Raw genomic sequence first — 17,643 nt, 5'->3', positions numbered from 1 at the left:
TTAAGTACAAACATCCCCAAACTATTATCTGGAATAGATTGTGATTAAAAACAAAGTGTATCAAATTATATATTTTCCAGAAGAAACACATTTGTAATGGGTATTTTACTTCATAACAGGGATGTAGTGTCCCAAGTTATTTTATCAAAATGATCATAAGCATTCTATTGAATCAATGACAAATGATAAGCCCTATAGAATATACAGTATAAGACTTCACAAAGTATATATAAATTAATTTAAAAGAATTTACAGAAAGCAAACACATGACACACATAATTTAATACCTTCTGAAGATTCATAGGGATAAGGATTTTGCAAGACAGGAGATTCCTGTGTGGACCCAAGAAAAAGATAACTACAGGGGACATAGCGAGTAGGTCAAAAGTCAAAAATGTGTAGGTGTGTTTGTGTGTGCTAGGGTTTCCGTGAAGGGGGTGCTAGGGGAGGCATCTGTTGTCTGCAGCTGAGATGGTGCTGGCGTTCCGGGGGCAGACTGGTGTGTTGCTGTGATTTGTATACTGCGGCCTATCACTGAAGTAACACAGCCTTAGAACTGGAAAGAACCTCTATTTTCTAATTCAAGTCTGCACAAAAATTTGAAGTCTTTTTATACACTCCACCCACCGACACATATATTTTTTTATGAGAATAAGCACTGTTTCTTGAATTGTGCAATAGACATGTAAATCTGAATTTTATTAACCAAATGATTTCATATTGACTTATGTCAATTTCTGGTTGATATTGAATGTGAAGTTAACTATCATTTTTATATACATCATGTTAGTTTCAGATTTATATTGAATATCAAGATACTACTATCATTTTATTTTTCATTTTTCCCTGATTTTCAACCTCTCTGTCTGGTAGTTAATGATGTTGAAAAACCATACAACCCCTTCCATAATGTTTTCTTTGAGAGAAAACCCACAGTGACTTTAAAAATAACTTAAATCATGATCTCAATCTTCTTTTTCTGAATTTGGGTTTTTACATTTTGGACTCCTGAAAATAAGTAAGACTTATGAGACTGTGGGTTAGTTGGGTGAATTAAGACAACAATCAAATTCCAACATAAACACAGCTATGGGGTCGGGGTAGACACCCTACTCACTGGGCACACGATTCTGTGTCTACAAAATGAGCTGATTTTATGTTCTCTTTAAGTCTAAAATCATCCAAAAAGCAGAGAACAGACTGAGGAAGTTAATTGTATCATCTAATAAAATAAGCCCAGAATATGGAATATGGATGAGAGCAGCAGACACAGGAGGGGAGGCAAAATAAAAAATTATTAAACAGAATTATTAGGAGGAAGTTGACACATTCCTATTACAAGTGTAGTTTTTCTTTTCCTTGAAATGTTTACAAGATACTAAACTTTTAAACTAAGGAAAGTATATGAAAATCATACATAAAATAGGTTCCCATATTGTTTAGTAACTTTAACTTCTGTCTAATTTATCCAAACTCCAATTATTTGAAATAATTGCCTATGTAATTATATAGGGGAAAACTTGATATAAAATAAAAGTCACTCCCCAAATTTCCATTGAAAGTGGAAGGTTTTCGAAGTCCACGTGAAAAAAACTGTAGCCCTGATATTATCATTCCCTAACCCAGTTGTGACAGATGCTGTAAATAATAAAGCCAAAGTGTTACAGAGTAATAAAAATCTCTGAAATAATAGTCATGGTCACAGCATGACAAATTAGCAGGAATACAACACATAGACACCTAATTATTATTACTTCTTTTAGTCTGACCATCATCTTAGAAAAGTTGTCTGAATTTCCAACAAAGAACTGATTGACAACGCAGGCACAGTAACACTTATACCAGTCCTTCATGACCCGCAAGCACAATGAATCGCCCCGTAAAGCCTCTCTATTAATATAGTTGGCGATGAGTCCAGGAAGACTTGGGAACATCGGAAAAATTTGGAAAACACTAACAAGTACAAGGGCCTATTATCAACTTACAGGCCATGTGGCATGTGTCAGCTCCCACTCCCTGTCCCCAGGAGACATGATGGAGCCAAGGAAGGGTTCCCCGACCGGGACCCTGCCAGCCGACCCCACTCCTGCCTTTGAATCAATCACAACATGCGTGGCGTTCAGTTTTCTCCTGAGCAGAACATGAAGTGGGACCTTAGCTCTACATGACTGCTTCCAGAGCCGGCAAGCATTCCGCCTATCTAGAAAACGTGTTCCAAATCTTACAATGCTTCCTTCCACCAGAGTCTCTAAACTACCTAACGGCCCATGTAGTGAAATAAAGTATAGAAATGATCAACAAAGGTTCCCATTCTCCAGTAAGAAGGTCAGGGTTTGTGGTAGCTCCAGGGAGGAGGGGATGGGTTAAGCTTCCGGGGACGTTTATAGGGAATACACACATAGCAGGGGGCATCTCTCCTGAAACAGGCAGCCCCTGCCCGTCTTGCTGATCATCTATCTTCACGTTGAAACTCACATGAGTGGGCTCTCCAAAAGTGACCTCACGCGACTGAGGAGACATGTGACCGCCAGGATTTGCTTCCATGTTCTTTGGTCTTAAATAATTTTCCCTCAACTATAATTTTCCCTCCACTAAAGGAAGCACACTTATGGGGAACATGCTGTGTTTGTGCTAAAACTTTAAAATGGGTACAACGGATGTCGCCTTGCATAAAGACGCATAAAGAAGGCCAAGTCTGGGACGTGGAACCAAGGTTAGAATATTAAGAAAGTAAACCTGGACATTTCATGGGGATCTTTACAATCTTATCTAAATTGGTGCCATCCTTCTCTTCCCCCGCCATGGGAAACCGCACTCCATAAATTCACTGGCTAGAAATTTATTTGTGTAGCATATTACCTAGTATTATAATTATTAATGTACAAGTATGTCTAGTAGGCAAATTTTTATCTATCTTGAGAAGGCCACAGTTTGTGGATTGTAAAGTATAAGTAATTATTAGTATAGTAATTTGAAACTGCAAGATATCAATAGGCATAATATGTTAATAGAATTGGAGAAAAATGCATACTTTCCACTTTGAGCAGTTTTTAGCATATTATTTGTTTTAACACGACGTGTTAAAGGCCTTTAAGCTCAGCCTCATTGAATATATCCTGCCCATTTATAGCACTGTGTTATAATAATTAAAACTGGCCTACAATGATTTTATAAGAATACATGTATAATTTGCTTAGCTTGTTTTCACCGTATCATTAAGGGTCAATTTTAGGAAGTGTCTCAAATCATCTAGGGAATAGTGTGCTCATGCTTTTTTTACAATGTTTTCTGAGATATTGGCCAAAGTACAAGGGGCAGACATCAATTTTCGTGAAGTGTTTTAACATCTACTACAAAGATAGCACATGCAATAAATTGGATGTGTAGAAACTGCTAACAGTGTAGTTATTTATCAGTTCACTGTTTCTGTGTTGGACAGAAAGTATAACTGGTTGACCATTTTATAGGTGATAAATGATTTTCAAACGTAATCACCCAATGAAGACGGAGAAAAATTGCACAAGAGACGAGGACTAGTATTCCGGTTAGTACTTGGTGAAAGAAGTGAGGTTTACTTTTAATATATATGTTTCACTTCATTTCACATGCTCTATCAAACAGCATCTTCCCTAATATATAAGTAAGTATATGTTTCTTATTTCATTCATTTCAAATGGTGTTAGTGGCCAGAACCTACTGATTCCTAAATATTTGCAACCCGCACAAATCGATTCATTCCAAGCGCCTACCAGTCACTCAGTGAATAAGTAAACGCTGTCTCTGTTTGTCCTCTCCAGAACAGTAAGCTATTGGGTTAAAGTGATTCTGTACTTTTATGCATTTTAAATTTAACATTATAAGTACCATTCATATTATCAGAAGAAAAAACTGGGGACACAAGAAATAAATCTGCTCGTGTAACCCTTCTGTGAAACGTGAATGCCCCCAGGCTGCCTGTGCCCTGAGAGGACCCCCGATGACGTGGCTTGGGTTCCATCATTGCTGCTCTCTTCCCGCCTGACGTGGGAATTTGGACCACCTTCATGCGCCTGTCTCCATCCCGAGCGGGCCCTAACTGAGTCACTCTCAGAGGAGCTAAAAGATGTCTTTGGTTCGTAGTGAGTCACTCCCTCACTATGAAAAGGTCACATGTATATTAAAGATATAATACTATTTCTAGAGGGAGGAAAATGACTTGCGGAGTATAGAGGCATCTTTAGTCAAGAACCTACCAGCTTGAGGGAGTCAGATACTTGCCTATGGCCACTCTGGTTGCTCCAACGAAATTGATTTCATCAAGTTCCAAGAGACTGATTCATTACCTTCTCATCTTTGGTTTTTGGAGAAGATGTACCAGCTTGTCATCTTTATTACAATGTGCACTGCCTTATGTCAGGTACATTAGGTTAATATAAATTCTCCTATCTGTTCATTTAGTAATTTTGACTTAGCTACAATTGTAAGTACAGTTAGAGGCGTGTGCTAGAATAAATCCCCCCAAATGTCCCGTGAGATATTTTATAGCATTTTTCTCATTGAGATGAGACAGGATGAAGACATGGGAAGGACGTTTCTTACTCATAGACTCTTTTTACGAACCTGGTTCTCAGAGTGAACTGGCCCAAGGCTGCACCTGATCTTCGACGCCCTCTTAGGTGTGCTCACTAGCAACGATCACAAGAAAACGGTGTTCTGGAGTGACTCCCCACGGGTGTCCCATCTCCCGCACACAAGACACAAGAGCAGACACAGCCAGTAAGCAGAATCCTCCCCGCCCTGGACTTGCTGTCTGTGCTTTGGGCAGATTAATAAAGCTGAGACATGAACCAGGACCCCTGAGGGTCTCTCCCCATAAGCCCCTTGTAGAAACCTGGGGTCTCTAAGCAACAGCTCGACTGAGTGACCGGGGAGAGTGTGGCTCTGAGCCCGAGGCCACTAGGAGCTCTGCTTGGATGGTCTCAGCAGGGATTTGCTCTGGGGTCTCTCTAGGCATTTCAGAAGCAAATGCCATGACTAAAGGAATGCAGAGTGTCTAACCCTGACGCTGGGGCATCTGGGAAGACTCTGCCATCGCCGGGAGCCAGCCATTGGCTCCTCAGCTCCGTCCGCACAATTCACAGTGCAGAGCACTTGGGCAATTTTCTTTTTATCCCTGAATGCTCAGGATAATTATTTTTCACAGCCACATTAACTCTTATGATTAGCATCTTGATGGGGTTTTCATACTTATCTGAGAGATGTGGAGAGTGTAGGTCATTGCTCTAAGTGTGAATTTCTCAGAGAGGGACCCAAAATGATTGAATTCTGTGTGAATTCTCTGAAGTGAACTGTCTATCTGCATTCGAGCTATGGATGGGGGTGAAAAAAACAGTGTTCTCACAGACCAGCAAACCAGCTCCCCTTTCAAAAGACCAACCTGGATAGTTTAAAAAGTTTTGCTATTAAGAAAAAGAAATCAGGTTTTCATCTTACAAGGGCTGGGCTGACTGCTGTTTCAGCCTTCCGGGGCTATTTCGGTGCTGACCACTTAGGCCCGTGGCTCCAGAGAATCAGGCAGAATCATCTTCCTGTTTACTTGACTGAACCTAAAATTGAGGGCAAAACTGTCTACAATGACCTGAATTAGCCAAACTTCCTCAGTTTGCATGGAAATCATCACTTTCCTTTAAACCTCAAAGATTTGTTATTAGTGTGGCAGATGATAAAAATTATATGTAACCCATTTTCTCACAGTCCCAGCCAACCTGTGTCCAGTAAAAGGAAATGAAAGCCTAGCACATTCTGGCTGCACAGTAAACGACGTGTCCTGGACGCCATCTGAGAACTAACTGTGTGTGCGAGATTCTAAATCTTTCCAGCCCTGCACCCATTGTTCCCCCAACTGCAAAACTGCTCGGTTCTTTGCCAGGGTATTTTTATGTCTTTCTTCAAGTGTCTCGGTGAGAGTCTTTTTCGTGAGATTAACTGGTGGCTGGCCAGTGATCTCACCCAGTCTTGCCCTCTTAGCTCGGAGGGGCAGGGGAAAGGAGAAGACATGTGGCCGACCACAAGGAAACGCTCACCAGAAGGACCGCGGGAGGGGATGTGCTGGGCAGCTGGACCAGTTCTTTGGTCTCCAGGATGCCCCTCCTTCTCCCATCTTCACACTTTCCAGAGGAGCAGACTTGACTATATAAATACTTTTGCTAATAAGAAGCCTTTTTTTTATAGCACAGTTTTAAAAATAGCTGTTCAACATAACAATCTTAAATTTTAACGCACCAAATTACAGTTTTCGACAATTTCCATGAGTGTGACCTGTCACCCTCAGTGCGCATTTGATAAAGCTCATTAGCTACAGATGGGTGTAGCAATATCTGTACCCACATTTGCCTACAGACACACACACATGTGTGCACACAAACACACACAAGGAGAGCTACCAGGCCCTGCTTACTAGTGTGTTCTAATTTCGTGTTCCTGTAATGGTCACTGGGGTTATTTATATGGAGAGTTACGATGCCCTTTGTAGGGCCAGTTGGATTTATCCGTGTCAAAACCTTCCAAGCCACACAGCTTGTGGTGGGTCACCTTTATGCCGAAGGACCAGCCCTGTCATCAGACAGGAGGGCTGAGTCATGAGGACACCTACCAGGCACCACACAAGCCTGTGTGGGCAATGCTCACAGTGCCCAGGCTGTTGCTACTCTCCGACCCAAACAGTTTTATTTAAATGACTATCCATACGATTTGGATTCTACTTTTGTAAAACATAGATGTCCCCCTGCCCCAAAGAAATTCAATAAATAAAGGACTTAGCCATAGAATCAAGGAAGCGGAACTCCAGTTTTGAACCTTCCATTGGGAATGGGGCCAGACCCGGCCCACGTCAACTTCTGCTGCAATTGGTCTTCCACGAGGCAGAGGGCGCAATGCCCCGCACGCAGGTCCGGGACAGACTGTCTCTCTGGCCAGCAGTGGCTCTCTGGGTGTCATTGAATGAGGCTGGAGCTGTAGCTGAATCCATAGCTGCTAGACCGGGACAAGGACTGCTGAGTCTCTTCGCTCTGCTCGGAGGTGTAGCTGGGGAAGGTCTGTGCACGTGACATCTTCGAAGAACCAAACCCGTGACCTGGGGAGAAAGAAGGGAGGAGAGCTGTGCTAAGACAGATTCAGCAAAAACAAAAAGATACATTGGGAAAACAAACGAACACACCAGAGCCCTCATTCCCTCTGAATGGGGCTGCGGGTAAGTCGGTAAAAATGGAGTAACTTGGCGCCTTCTTCCTTGATGAGCTACACATGTTACCTGCAGGGTGAATTTTCTAATAATCTCAAACTCCCACCACCTTTGACTATTGAAACAGAAGCAGACAAGCTCCCCCCTCCCGCCCCCCCAAAAAAGTTGTTTCTGATGAAGAGCCCGTAAGCTGCTTTCTCTGCTTTTATAATCACGTTTGGCACACAAAAGCAAATTGCACACTTTCTTCACAACTTTCCGAGTCGGCGAACTGCACATCATCTAGAGCAGCAACCACAAATTACCGGGAGGAAGCTTTCGGCAAGAGCGTCCGAGGCCCTGGCTCATCCTCATAGGTCTGTAAGTAACCGAACCCATTTCATGATACAGTTAACCCGAATGATGAACCTTTATAGGCACTAAAATTGCTCCCAGAAAGTGAAATCCTACGGAAGATATATTTTCAGGAAGTTCTACTGATGCTTCTTAGAGTTCAGACGCACCCCTACGATGAGAAACTGGGCAAACACGAATGACAGCAGCAATCACTGGAAAACTTGTCAGGATGTTCGGACCATGGGGAGAAAGTGTGTATTCCAAGGCTGCAGCTGAAATGTCTCCCCGTCCTTCTTCAGCTTAACCAGGGATGATGAATAATCCTTCAGAGTTGAGAATGCTAATTAGCTAATGGATGAGCTTAGTGGGAGAGAAGAGGCACAGATCTGTGCGCTCTGCCCTTCAGACTGTGTTTCACCCGAAGGAGGCGACATCTTGAGCCCGATTTGTGCCGTTTCTGGTCCTGGTAGGGAGGCCTCCAGGGGAGACAATCTGTTACACAGAAGCATCCGGTGTCATGCTGGGTCCTCAGGAGGCACTGTCCTTCCCAAGGTTGTGCACTTAAAGCCATTTCATTGCCAGGTGTGTTTTCCTTGCAGCATCTGAAGCTTGGGGTCCAGGGAGAAAATGCAAATGAATTGGGTAATCAAAAGCTAATTAAACTACTAGAACCTCTTAAGGTGAAAATATTGTGAGAGCCAAACCTTGCTTTCTGGGTAAAAATCATTTTAGATTCACTGTTGGACTGATTCTTTTGTTAATATTCAACATGAGTCTCTGGCTGGGTACTCAGTTGCTTGGAGCGTGGTCCCCCCATACACCAAGGTTGTGGGTTCAATCCCTGGTCAGGGAACATGCAAGAATCAACCAATGGATGCATACGTAAGTGGAATAACAAATTGATGTTTCTCCCTCTCTCCCAAGTCAATAAATAAAACATTTAAAAAACTCAACATGAGCAGATCGGGGAGAAAAGAGATGTGGGCACCCTCGCACCCTCTGCCTGCTCCTGTGGTTCTGTGGCCCAGCCTCCTTCCAGCTGAGCTTCCAGACCTTTCTGCTCCCTTACTCCTCTCCCAGGGCTCCAGACCCCCCTTTGCTTCCTGCTGCTGCCTACCCTTCAGGGTCCCTTACAGGTTTTGTAACTTGATCCAGAGATTCTTCAATAGTCCTTTAAATTCTCCTAAAATCTCAGCTGAGCGTGGCTCCTCAGGATCAGAGCAGGGCGCCGAGGAGCTCAGGGACACTGGTCACAGCACCGCACATGCCAGTCCACAGCCCTGTGCACTTCGCTCCACGTGTGTGCAAATACCGCCACTGCCAGGGACTTCTCAGACACATGGCCTTGACCCTGTGCACTTCGCTCCACGTGTGTGCGAACACCTCCCCTGCCAGGGACTTCTGAGACACACCTGGGCCTCGAGTTCCTTCCCTCCCTACCAACAGTTTCTGCCCCGCCTGCCTACACGGAGAGAGTATCTTTCTCAAGGTGTTTGGAGGGTTAAATGAAATTCTTAGACACCTGGGATGATGAGTTCCCCATAGATGACAGTGGCCTCCCTTCGTCCCACGAGGAAGGGGCCTGCATTCTTGTCATTCTTTTCCTTTAACATCTGTGCTGTCCTGCGCCACAGTGACAGTTTCTGAACATTATTCCCCTGCAAGACCAGCTCTGCTTTCTTCATTTCCTCCATGAGCCATCTGTAGTTGAAGTGGAAATTAAATTTGACTGTTCTTTAACATCCTCAATCATTTCTTTAGAGACCCTTTGCAAATGATGTCATTGAGCATTTGTCAGGAAAACAGCGCACCTCCGTCAGAATGGCACAGGTGAAGGTGGATGCACGCTGTCTGACTTGGGCAACGATGAGTGTGAGGACAGAGGGGAGAAATAATTAGACATTTTCTCAGCCTTCATTTGAATGATGCCCTTAACACTGTTGGTGAAAGCAAAACAAAACAAAACAGGAATGAACTTTGTGGCTTAAGTTAAAAACTCGCTGGAACAGACCTGTTCAGGGAACAGAGACTGTATTTAAATGCTTCCTGACCATGCCCTTCAGCCCACCCTGGAGGGCAGGTGAGGTGAATTGTACCCTAAGGACCTGAGGCAGGCTGGGATTAAAAAGCAACTCAACTGTTAACGGCTATTTGTGTGGCTTAAAAAGCCTTTTGAGTTTGGGTTTCTACATCCTGGTCTATTCATGTTTGTTTTAATGGAAAATAATACTTTCTAGCCACCTGAGTCCGGTAATACCAGCGATCCAGGAAATGAACACATGGTACTTGCCTGGCGGTTTGGAGTGTTCTCTGAAAGGGTGCTCCCCGCCACCCCCCGCTCCTGCCCCTGATGTGTATACAAGCCCCAAACCGAGAAACAGAGTTTTGTTCTGTAAGGAAGAAAATAGGATGGACAGAGAGGTTCCACACATTTGTGTTATTCTACCAAAAATGCCCCCATTTCTGGAAACTTAGGCAGATCCCAGGCCAAGAAAGGGGAAGTCACCCTAGTAATACAGATAAGTCTCTGCTTGCATCGTAAAAGATCCAAACCAGTAATAAACTAGAAGGACCACATGGGCATTGGGAAGTCACAGAGTCAGAATGCAAGAGCAGAGTCCCAGGCTGGGTCACACAGCAAAGAACAACTGGAGGGCAGCACCTTCCAATACCCTCCCCTCCCCAGGGAGGTGAGCGGCGTCCCCACTGCTGATGCCTCTACTTTGACAATTGCTCACACTATGCTCTTGACATAAACTAACATGCAAAGGAATTTGTTTCTGGAGGAAATCAGAGGATCCCACAGCACAAAACTTGCAGTTATGCACTGGGGAGAGCAAAGGGTCTCAGCAAGGCTACTTGATGTGAATTCATGTTAGAGTCCCGGGGAGAGGGAAGGGTGCTGTCTCTTTAAATAATAACGCAAAATTTAAAAAACAAAGCAGAAAAATAACAAAACAGTTGCTTCATGAAGAAGGGTGCAGCCTGGAGTAAAGGCATGAACAAATACGGGCCCAGGTAGACACAGAGGAGTTGGTGTCTTTGTCTTTGTTAACAAGGGCTCGCTAGCCACCAGGGCAAAGGAAAGGTCAGACCTGACACTGAAGGACAGACAGATGACCACTTGGAGTGGACACAGAGGTCTCTAAGGGCTGTCACCCCGGTGAATTCGGAGCCAGAGGCTTCTCAGGGGCAGAAGTGTCTGGGGAGTGTCTCAGAGGTAACCTACCACCTGGTAGTTACGCTGAGAAAAGCCAAGGCTCCTCGTCAACCTCTCCACTGCAAGCCCCGTTTGCTGTTACTCCATTCATGTGACCACAGCTCAAACCAGACTCCCTCTGGGTTTGACCTCGGGGCTCTCCCAGGGGTGTCTCTGACATGCCTGTGGAGGGGACTCCCCGGCCCCAGGAGTCTCATGGCCCTTGAATGGGTCGTAGTGGATGTGGAGGCTCAGATTCAGCCCGTGGGAGCCGCAGGGGAATGTAAAGATCGTGAGCTTCAACTCATCAAGAAAGTGATTTGGAAAAGCCATGATATGATAAGCACTGTTCATTAAGCACTTGTTCATGCTGACACTTGGCTGAGTACCTCAGGGATGTCACCGTTAACAATCCTCGCATCCGTTCTGCAAGGTGAGAGTGCACACCCTCATTCGGCACGCGGATGAACAAAAGCCGGCCAGCCGGTGTCTGCTGAAGTGGTTGAGCAGCATCAGACCTGGGTCTGCGGGGACCGGACCCGAAGCCCTGCCTGCGTGTGGCTGCGCGTCTTCCTGGTACTCTTTCAACGCTGCTCTTACTTGGGGAACCGTAAACCACTTGTGTATTTATATATCTGTGGCTTCAGAGGAGGAGAAATGTCAGTTTCACAACCTCGTTTCTAAAGACTGGTTGAAGTGCCTCTCCAATGGTGACGTATATTGTCAAAGAACAGCAAACCGTTCAAGCAAGTAACAGGTTTTCTTCGTCTGCTTGGGCCGCCATAACCCAGCACGGGGGTGCTTCTGCAGCGGACACGGATCTCCCCAGGGCTCTGCAGGCCGGGAGTCTGAGGTCAGTGCTGGTGGGTGGGTTTCTGGTGAGGGCACTCTCCTTGGGCCTTCTCACCTCGTCCCCGTGCGGGCCCTGCGCTCCGGGTGTCCCTGAGGTCTCCAGCTCTTCTTCCAAGGACGTTAGCCTATGGGTTCCAGGTGCCACCCACGTGACCTCATTTCACCTTGATCACCTCCTTAACGCCATCTCCACAGACAGTCACTTTGTAGGGGAGGGTCAGGGCTCCGACCTTTGAATTTCTTTTTGGGGGAGGCCATGATTAGGTTTACAGCAAGGAATAAAAAATAAAATGGACACACTAACTTAAAATAGTGTACGTGACACTTTTTCTCATGATGGGGATTTTTTTTTACCTTTTTTTCTGAGAGGCATTTGTACTTGTTAGTGAAATTATGTAATGTGGTTTAGTATCACATAAAATAGTAAAATAGGCTATTAATTATCAAAAAAGAATTTAAGACTTTAACAGTTGTTTTATGCTGTCAAGTTTCTGATATAAACTGCCCATTTTCATTGTACTCATTCACATCCCCTCTTACAGGGTTTAAAAGTACTTTATTTGCTAATATCAGCTAGATCTGGATATTATTGGATTATAATCTTTCCAAGCTGAAGGATGAAAAATTGCATTTAATCAATTTCCTTTTGCTACATAAAGTGCTCAAGTTTTTGTAGTCAACTTTTCGTGTTTTCTGAGTTTTGTATCTTGCTACGTCGTTCCTCGTCACAAGATTATTAATATACTTGCTCATAAGTCACTTGCACATTTTCATCCATTTCTTTGGTTGTCTTCAGCTCTTGGACTCCCTGGGACTCCATTCTCGCCGATGCCCTAAGTAAGGAGCAGTGCTGCGTGGGGGGTCGCAGTGTTAGCGCTGAAGGAACATGGCACGGGTTTGAGGTCCAGCAACAGCCTTTACAGCTGGTTGTCGCCCGGAAAGTTATTTTGTTGCTCTGTCCCTCGGGTTCCTCAAGTGTACGAGGACAATCACAGTAGCTTCTGCCAATGGAACCCAGGTGTCTGAATGAACCCTGTATTGAGTGAGTGCATTCATAGTAGCGTCGTCTAACAGTACCTGACTTCGGTGTTGGTGTAACGCAGTGTTAACTGTAAGAGCAGAGGCCCCAGACTGTATTGCACACACACGCCCCTTGCCAGCTCACTGAGTGTTGGCAGTGCGGCTGGGGGGAGACGAAGTTTTTGCAGTGGCGCTTGGCTTCGATGCTCTGCCCCCTGTGTTTGTCCTAGCAAACCCTCGAGAACTTCTCTTTGTTACTAGTGCTGTGAGCTGCCTGATGAGTCACCTTGGTGTGAAGACTTTTCAAAGACTTTATGAAGTTTTTTTTTTTAATCAAGGAACTTATCTATCTTATTTCTTGGAAATATTTCTGAATTATTATAATTTTTGTTAATTATTTCCCTTCCACCATTTTTTCTGTTTCTTTCTCTCTCTCATCTTTGTTATTTTTTTCCCTAGAATGTTTAAAATTTGTATGTTCCAGAACTGCATGGATCTTAGAATTTCCAAACCGTTTCTGTTTTCACTCTCTTTTGCTGCTTTACCTTATGAGGTATTTGACATTTGTTTAACCTTATCTCCCAAGCTTATGAAATTATAAAAAATTTCTGCAACTCTAATTTTAATTTGCAAAAGGTTTCTCTCTCTTTCCCCTTCCCTCCCTTGCTCATCATTCCTTAATATACATTCATTCTCTTATTGTTATTATTAATGGCACTTTCATGCCCAAAACTATGAATCTTTGGGTTATTTTACAAGAAGACATCTAAATGTTCTTTAGTCACATTTTTAAAAATTAGTAAGTCTTGAATGGAAAGATGCATATTATTTAATTTTATGTAGTACCCAGCCTACGGTTATAAAGAGACTGGTGAAGATTAGCAATAACATTCTAACACTAAAAGATATCTGGTATAATGTAGTTTAAAATATTTTCATTTGTCTTAAAAGATGGTTCAATTTGATTCACACAGAATTACATTTATAATATTTATTTTAGAAATTCTCTAGAATAAAAATAGTCTTATATTGATTATTCTGGTCCATGTAGCATTCATTCATTTTTGTTGCTCACATTTAATTTCTCTTGTATTCTAATTACCTACTGGGATATTAATTTTCTACCACTGTGAACTCTTTGTAAAACTTGGCAGAATTCTTCACTGTTAGCAGAATTCATTTGAATAATTATGGCATTTATAAGCAATCTGTGTCAGCTAATAAAATGAAATAATCGAAGTTGAAACATGTTATGAGAAGTAGAGAATACATGAAATGAAAGTTCATTAATGTTGATCAATCAGAGGGATGAAGAAATAAAATATAATGAAAAATCAGATATTTAGTTTTAGAACTATAAATAATACTTCATTGCTGTTTTCAAGGGTTCAGTTATAAAACTATAATGTTAATAAATTTAAAAATCATACATTGATATATCTTTGTTTCCATTTCTGAACATATTGTTAGTTTAGTGACCAAGGAGCTATTTAAGATTGTGAAGTACCGTGCTCCTAGGTCAGGTAGAAATTTCTAGAACTAAAATTGTGGTATTTAACAAATTTACTGAAAAGTCACATTAATCTCCTATAAATCAATAACAAGAGTACATATAAGCTGACTGTCCTTCAGACGATGTCTTAAGGAGAAAATGGATCATTTTATTTGCTATAAATCTTTTCTAAACAATTTCAACTAATGCGACTTTAGGTCAAGATGGAGGCACGGGTGAACATGCTCCTCCTCCTCACGCAACCACAGGGAGAATTACGACTAGGCCTCAGAGCAAGGAAGACCCAGAGCCGTAGAAAAGCGAGCTGCACGGAAGACTGACAACCGAGGACTTAAAGACTTGCGTGACTTAATATGAACAAAGTTACGATACAGACCACCTAAATGGTTTCAGCAGGTTTAGGAACAAGACTGAGAGGACGAAGTACTGTACTTTTTAGAAAATTTGAAGAGAAACCGTGTGGGAAACAGAAAGTGTTAACAACACAATCCAGGGGTTCCCCTTGACCTGTGACGTCACAAGAGTCCAAGTCAGGACCCCAGCTTTGTGAAGATCAAGTAAGAGAATGTAACTTAACCAACGGATAGACGAAGCCCAGTGTATTTTATTAGTCCCTTCAATTTCCTTTGCTTTTGTTTGAAATTTATCTGGCTAGTGTTTAATTTACTCAACAACTAGGTTCTGATAAATCGAAGAGATTTTTGTTGTTGTTGTTTCCAAAAGTGGAGGAGGGAGGGAGGTAAGTCGCTTTGGGGTTCTTGGTTAGGCAAGGTCCTCTGCTCCCTACAGACAGAGTGGGAGGCCTTGGCTTTGAATAAAGCCTCCGTGCCTCTCCAGGGTGGCATCCTTCACTTGACTAAGAGAGGACGACCAGAAAGTGCCTCCTAGCGAGGAGCAGAATTTCACACCTGAGCCATCTTCCTTCCCTGCCCCACGCCGCCTGTACTAACTGGATCAGAGAGGGGCGCCTACCAACCCGACCGCAGAACCGGAGCTGCCCTGGTCTCCTGGCTCTTCATCGCCCCGCCCCCGCCCAGCTGTCAGTCATCCAGCCCTGTAGGTGCCGCCTCCTTAAACCCGCTTGAAGCTCTTTATTTTCTTCATGCTCACTACCTCTACCTTGAATTTCTCATGGTTTTTGACTACAGGCACCTGATTGCTTTTCCTAACAACAGCGTCCACCTTCCTGTAATCTGTACTTTGCTAAAGTGATTGTGAACACCTGGCAATCTCTCCCTTTGTCACTGCCTAGCATAGGCGGTCAAGTTCTCAGTGGTGGTGCCGAGGGTATGGGAGTTCTTCATTTAACCCCCATGTACAAAATCCATCAGGTACTCCTCACCAGTAACAGCCTATGTAAGAACATCACTTACACATGTGCTTCAGGGCTCCCTTCTAACCCAAAAACCTTTATTAAACTCTTTCCTGTGTATAGAGGTACAAGGGTGGACCCCCCCCAAAACCAGAATTATCTTCTAGAGGGTGGGTCCTGTGTAGTACAGACTTCGCCCACTAGATGAGTGTTCTAGGAACCCACCTATATCAGTGTACCAGCTGGCGTTGTTGTGAGAAGCTGTGTTTGGATTCAGTGAATTTTTTTGAGACTCTTTCACCGTGTTTGCACATTTCATGATGGGTGATTTATGAGTGCACCTGCTCACACCACGCTGAGTGTTCAGCAGTTTTTGATCCAAAACAGCATGACCCCATGCCGCACCATCCCTATTCCCCTGATCTCACCCCAAGCAACTTTTTTTTGTTTGTTTTCTGGAATGAAAAAGTCCTCAAAGAGAAACATTTTGCCAATATGGAAGAGGTGAAACAAACAAACAAAAAACCAGCAGAAACCCTAAGAGGCATCAAAATTGGTGAGTTCAATGACTGTTAGAGCAATGGAAAAAATGTCTTGATAGGTGTATTGCATCGAACGGAGAGTACTTTGAAGGTGACTGAGGTTTACACATGTGAGAATACATACAGAACTTTTTATAAATAAATTCCGGGGGGATTGGTGTCTCTCCCAAGGACGCAGTGTCTGGAACTGTGCTCACCGCTCTGTCCTCCTCTTCCTGGTTCCCACCTCCCACCCTCTGCTCCAGGCCCCAATCTAAAGCACACGCAGGCCCTGGAGAAAGCAGGCTCTTGGAGCCAAGTCACGGGCTTCTTCCTTGGCTTGGAATGCCCACACTCAACTCTTACTAGGCTGATTCTTTTTTTTTTTCTTTTAGTTCATCTAGGAAGCCTTACGCATTCCCCCACCATGCCACCCAGCTGAGTCAGGAGTCACTGTCTCCCTTACCTGTGCCCCCTCTGCCAGCTCACACTGAACTTGAGAGGTGGTGATTTATCTGTATTGGGTTCTGGAGCCTTGTAAAATGCCAGGCACACAACAGGTGCTCAGTAAGTATTAATGAAACTATGAAAAATGCACGCAGCAGCTCACCCTTCTGTGCCCAAGGAGAGCAGAAAATAGAGAGAAATGCAGCTATCTTGAGAGTGCCTTGCCTGTCTTGGAAGGTCAGTAATTATCTGTTGAATCAAAGTAATGTAATTATGTGGCCTGGTCCTGGCTAATGGGAAAATGACAATCCTTTTTAAAATGAAAGTTTAAATAATATAAGGTGAAATGTGATTGTCTAACCTATGCACTTGGTTTAAGTAAGAAAATAAGGAAATGAGGTTTTTTTTAGCTTCATTACAATACAATGACCCCAAGGAATGTACTAGTTTGAAAGGTTTTGAAGATCTAAACAGACGTGGTGAGAAAGTGAGGAAGAAAGACCCCTGTGGCGATGGTTTGTGGGTAGACAGGCCCCAAGATCACCTTGCACTTGGGCACACTCTGTGAGCAGACGTCAGTGGCCCTTCTTTTCCGGTTTATCTTTGCAAGGAGATTGGTAGGGTGAACAGCCTTGGAAGATGGAGATAATGCTTTTGTCTAGAACACAAGGGAAGATGCGTTTGTGTCCAGTACAATACAGATAATGGTTCTTTCTGGGACAGATGTCCGGTTGTATTTTTGCCCGTTATAAAATATTGGGGTTCCCTAAACCCGTGGGTGTTCTCCCATAAAACAACCTACTTCAATGGGTGGGTGTCACCTGAGCCTCTTTGCATCTCCCGTGGGATCTGGGGCTCATCAGTGCTGGTCCTCTGGCTGACACTGTTGACGTGAGTCATAAAAAACCCTCCGTCTCAGTCCCAGAAATCTCTCCTCTCTCCTGCCCAAACCCCCTGCACTGGGTGTGGCGGACTCACTTGCTGGCTTGCACGTAGGATGAAATCTTAAATCCTTAACGGTTCTTGACAATGTTAATAAATAATGATGTTGAATGACTGGCATGCTAAGGGCCATGACTTCCAATGTGTGTTGGATTTTACATTTATGCATCATTTTTTAAGTCTGCTAAATGCCAGGGACGTCCTTCCTTTATCGGAAAAACACATCATACCCTAATGAGGTAATTTACGTGAAAGTGACCAATAGGGCAGTTTCATAAAGAG

At 43.6% G+C, this 17,643-nt stretch overlaps 1 protein-coding gene across 1 annotated transcript in view; it reads right to left on the bottom strand.

The window, feature by feature from the left end:
* Nucleotides 1–3,236: 3,236 nt before the first annotated feature.
* DOK6 (docking protein 6) overlaps nucleotides 3,237–17,643 on the bottom strand; it is a 245,924-nt gene continuing 231,517 nt past the window's right edge. Inside the window, exon 8 of the mRNA XM_037035647.1 lies at nucleotides 3,237–7,111. Coding sequence (XP_036891542.1) covers nucleotides 6,972–7,111 — 140 coding nt within the window. The 3' untranslated portion in view covers nucleotides 3,237–6,971. The remainder of the gene's footprint in view (nucleotides 7,112–17,643) is intronic.

This window comes from Sturnira hondurensis, unplaced genomic scaffold (assembly GCF_014824575.4).
Source record: "Sturnira hondurensis isolate 20B ecotype Veracruz unplaced genomic scaffold, ASM1482457v3 Scaffold0001872, whole genome shotgun sequence".
NCBI classification, from domain to species: Eukaryota; Metazoa; Chordata; class Mammalia; order Chiroptera; family Phyllostomidae; genus Sturnira; species Sturnira hondurensis.
Note: the sequence above shows the minus strand (reverse complement) of the source record. Positions and strands in the feature narration are given on the sequence as shown.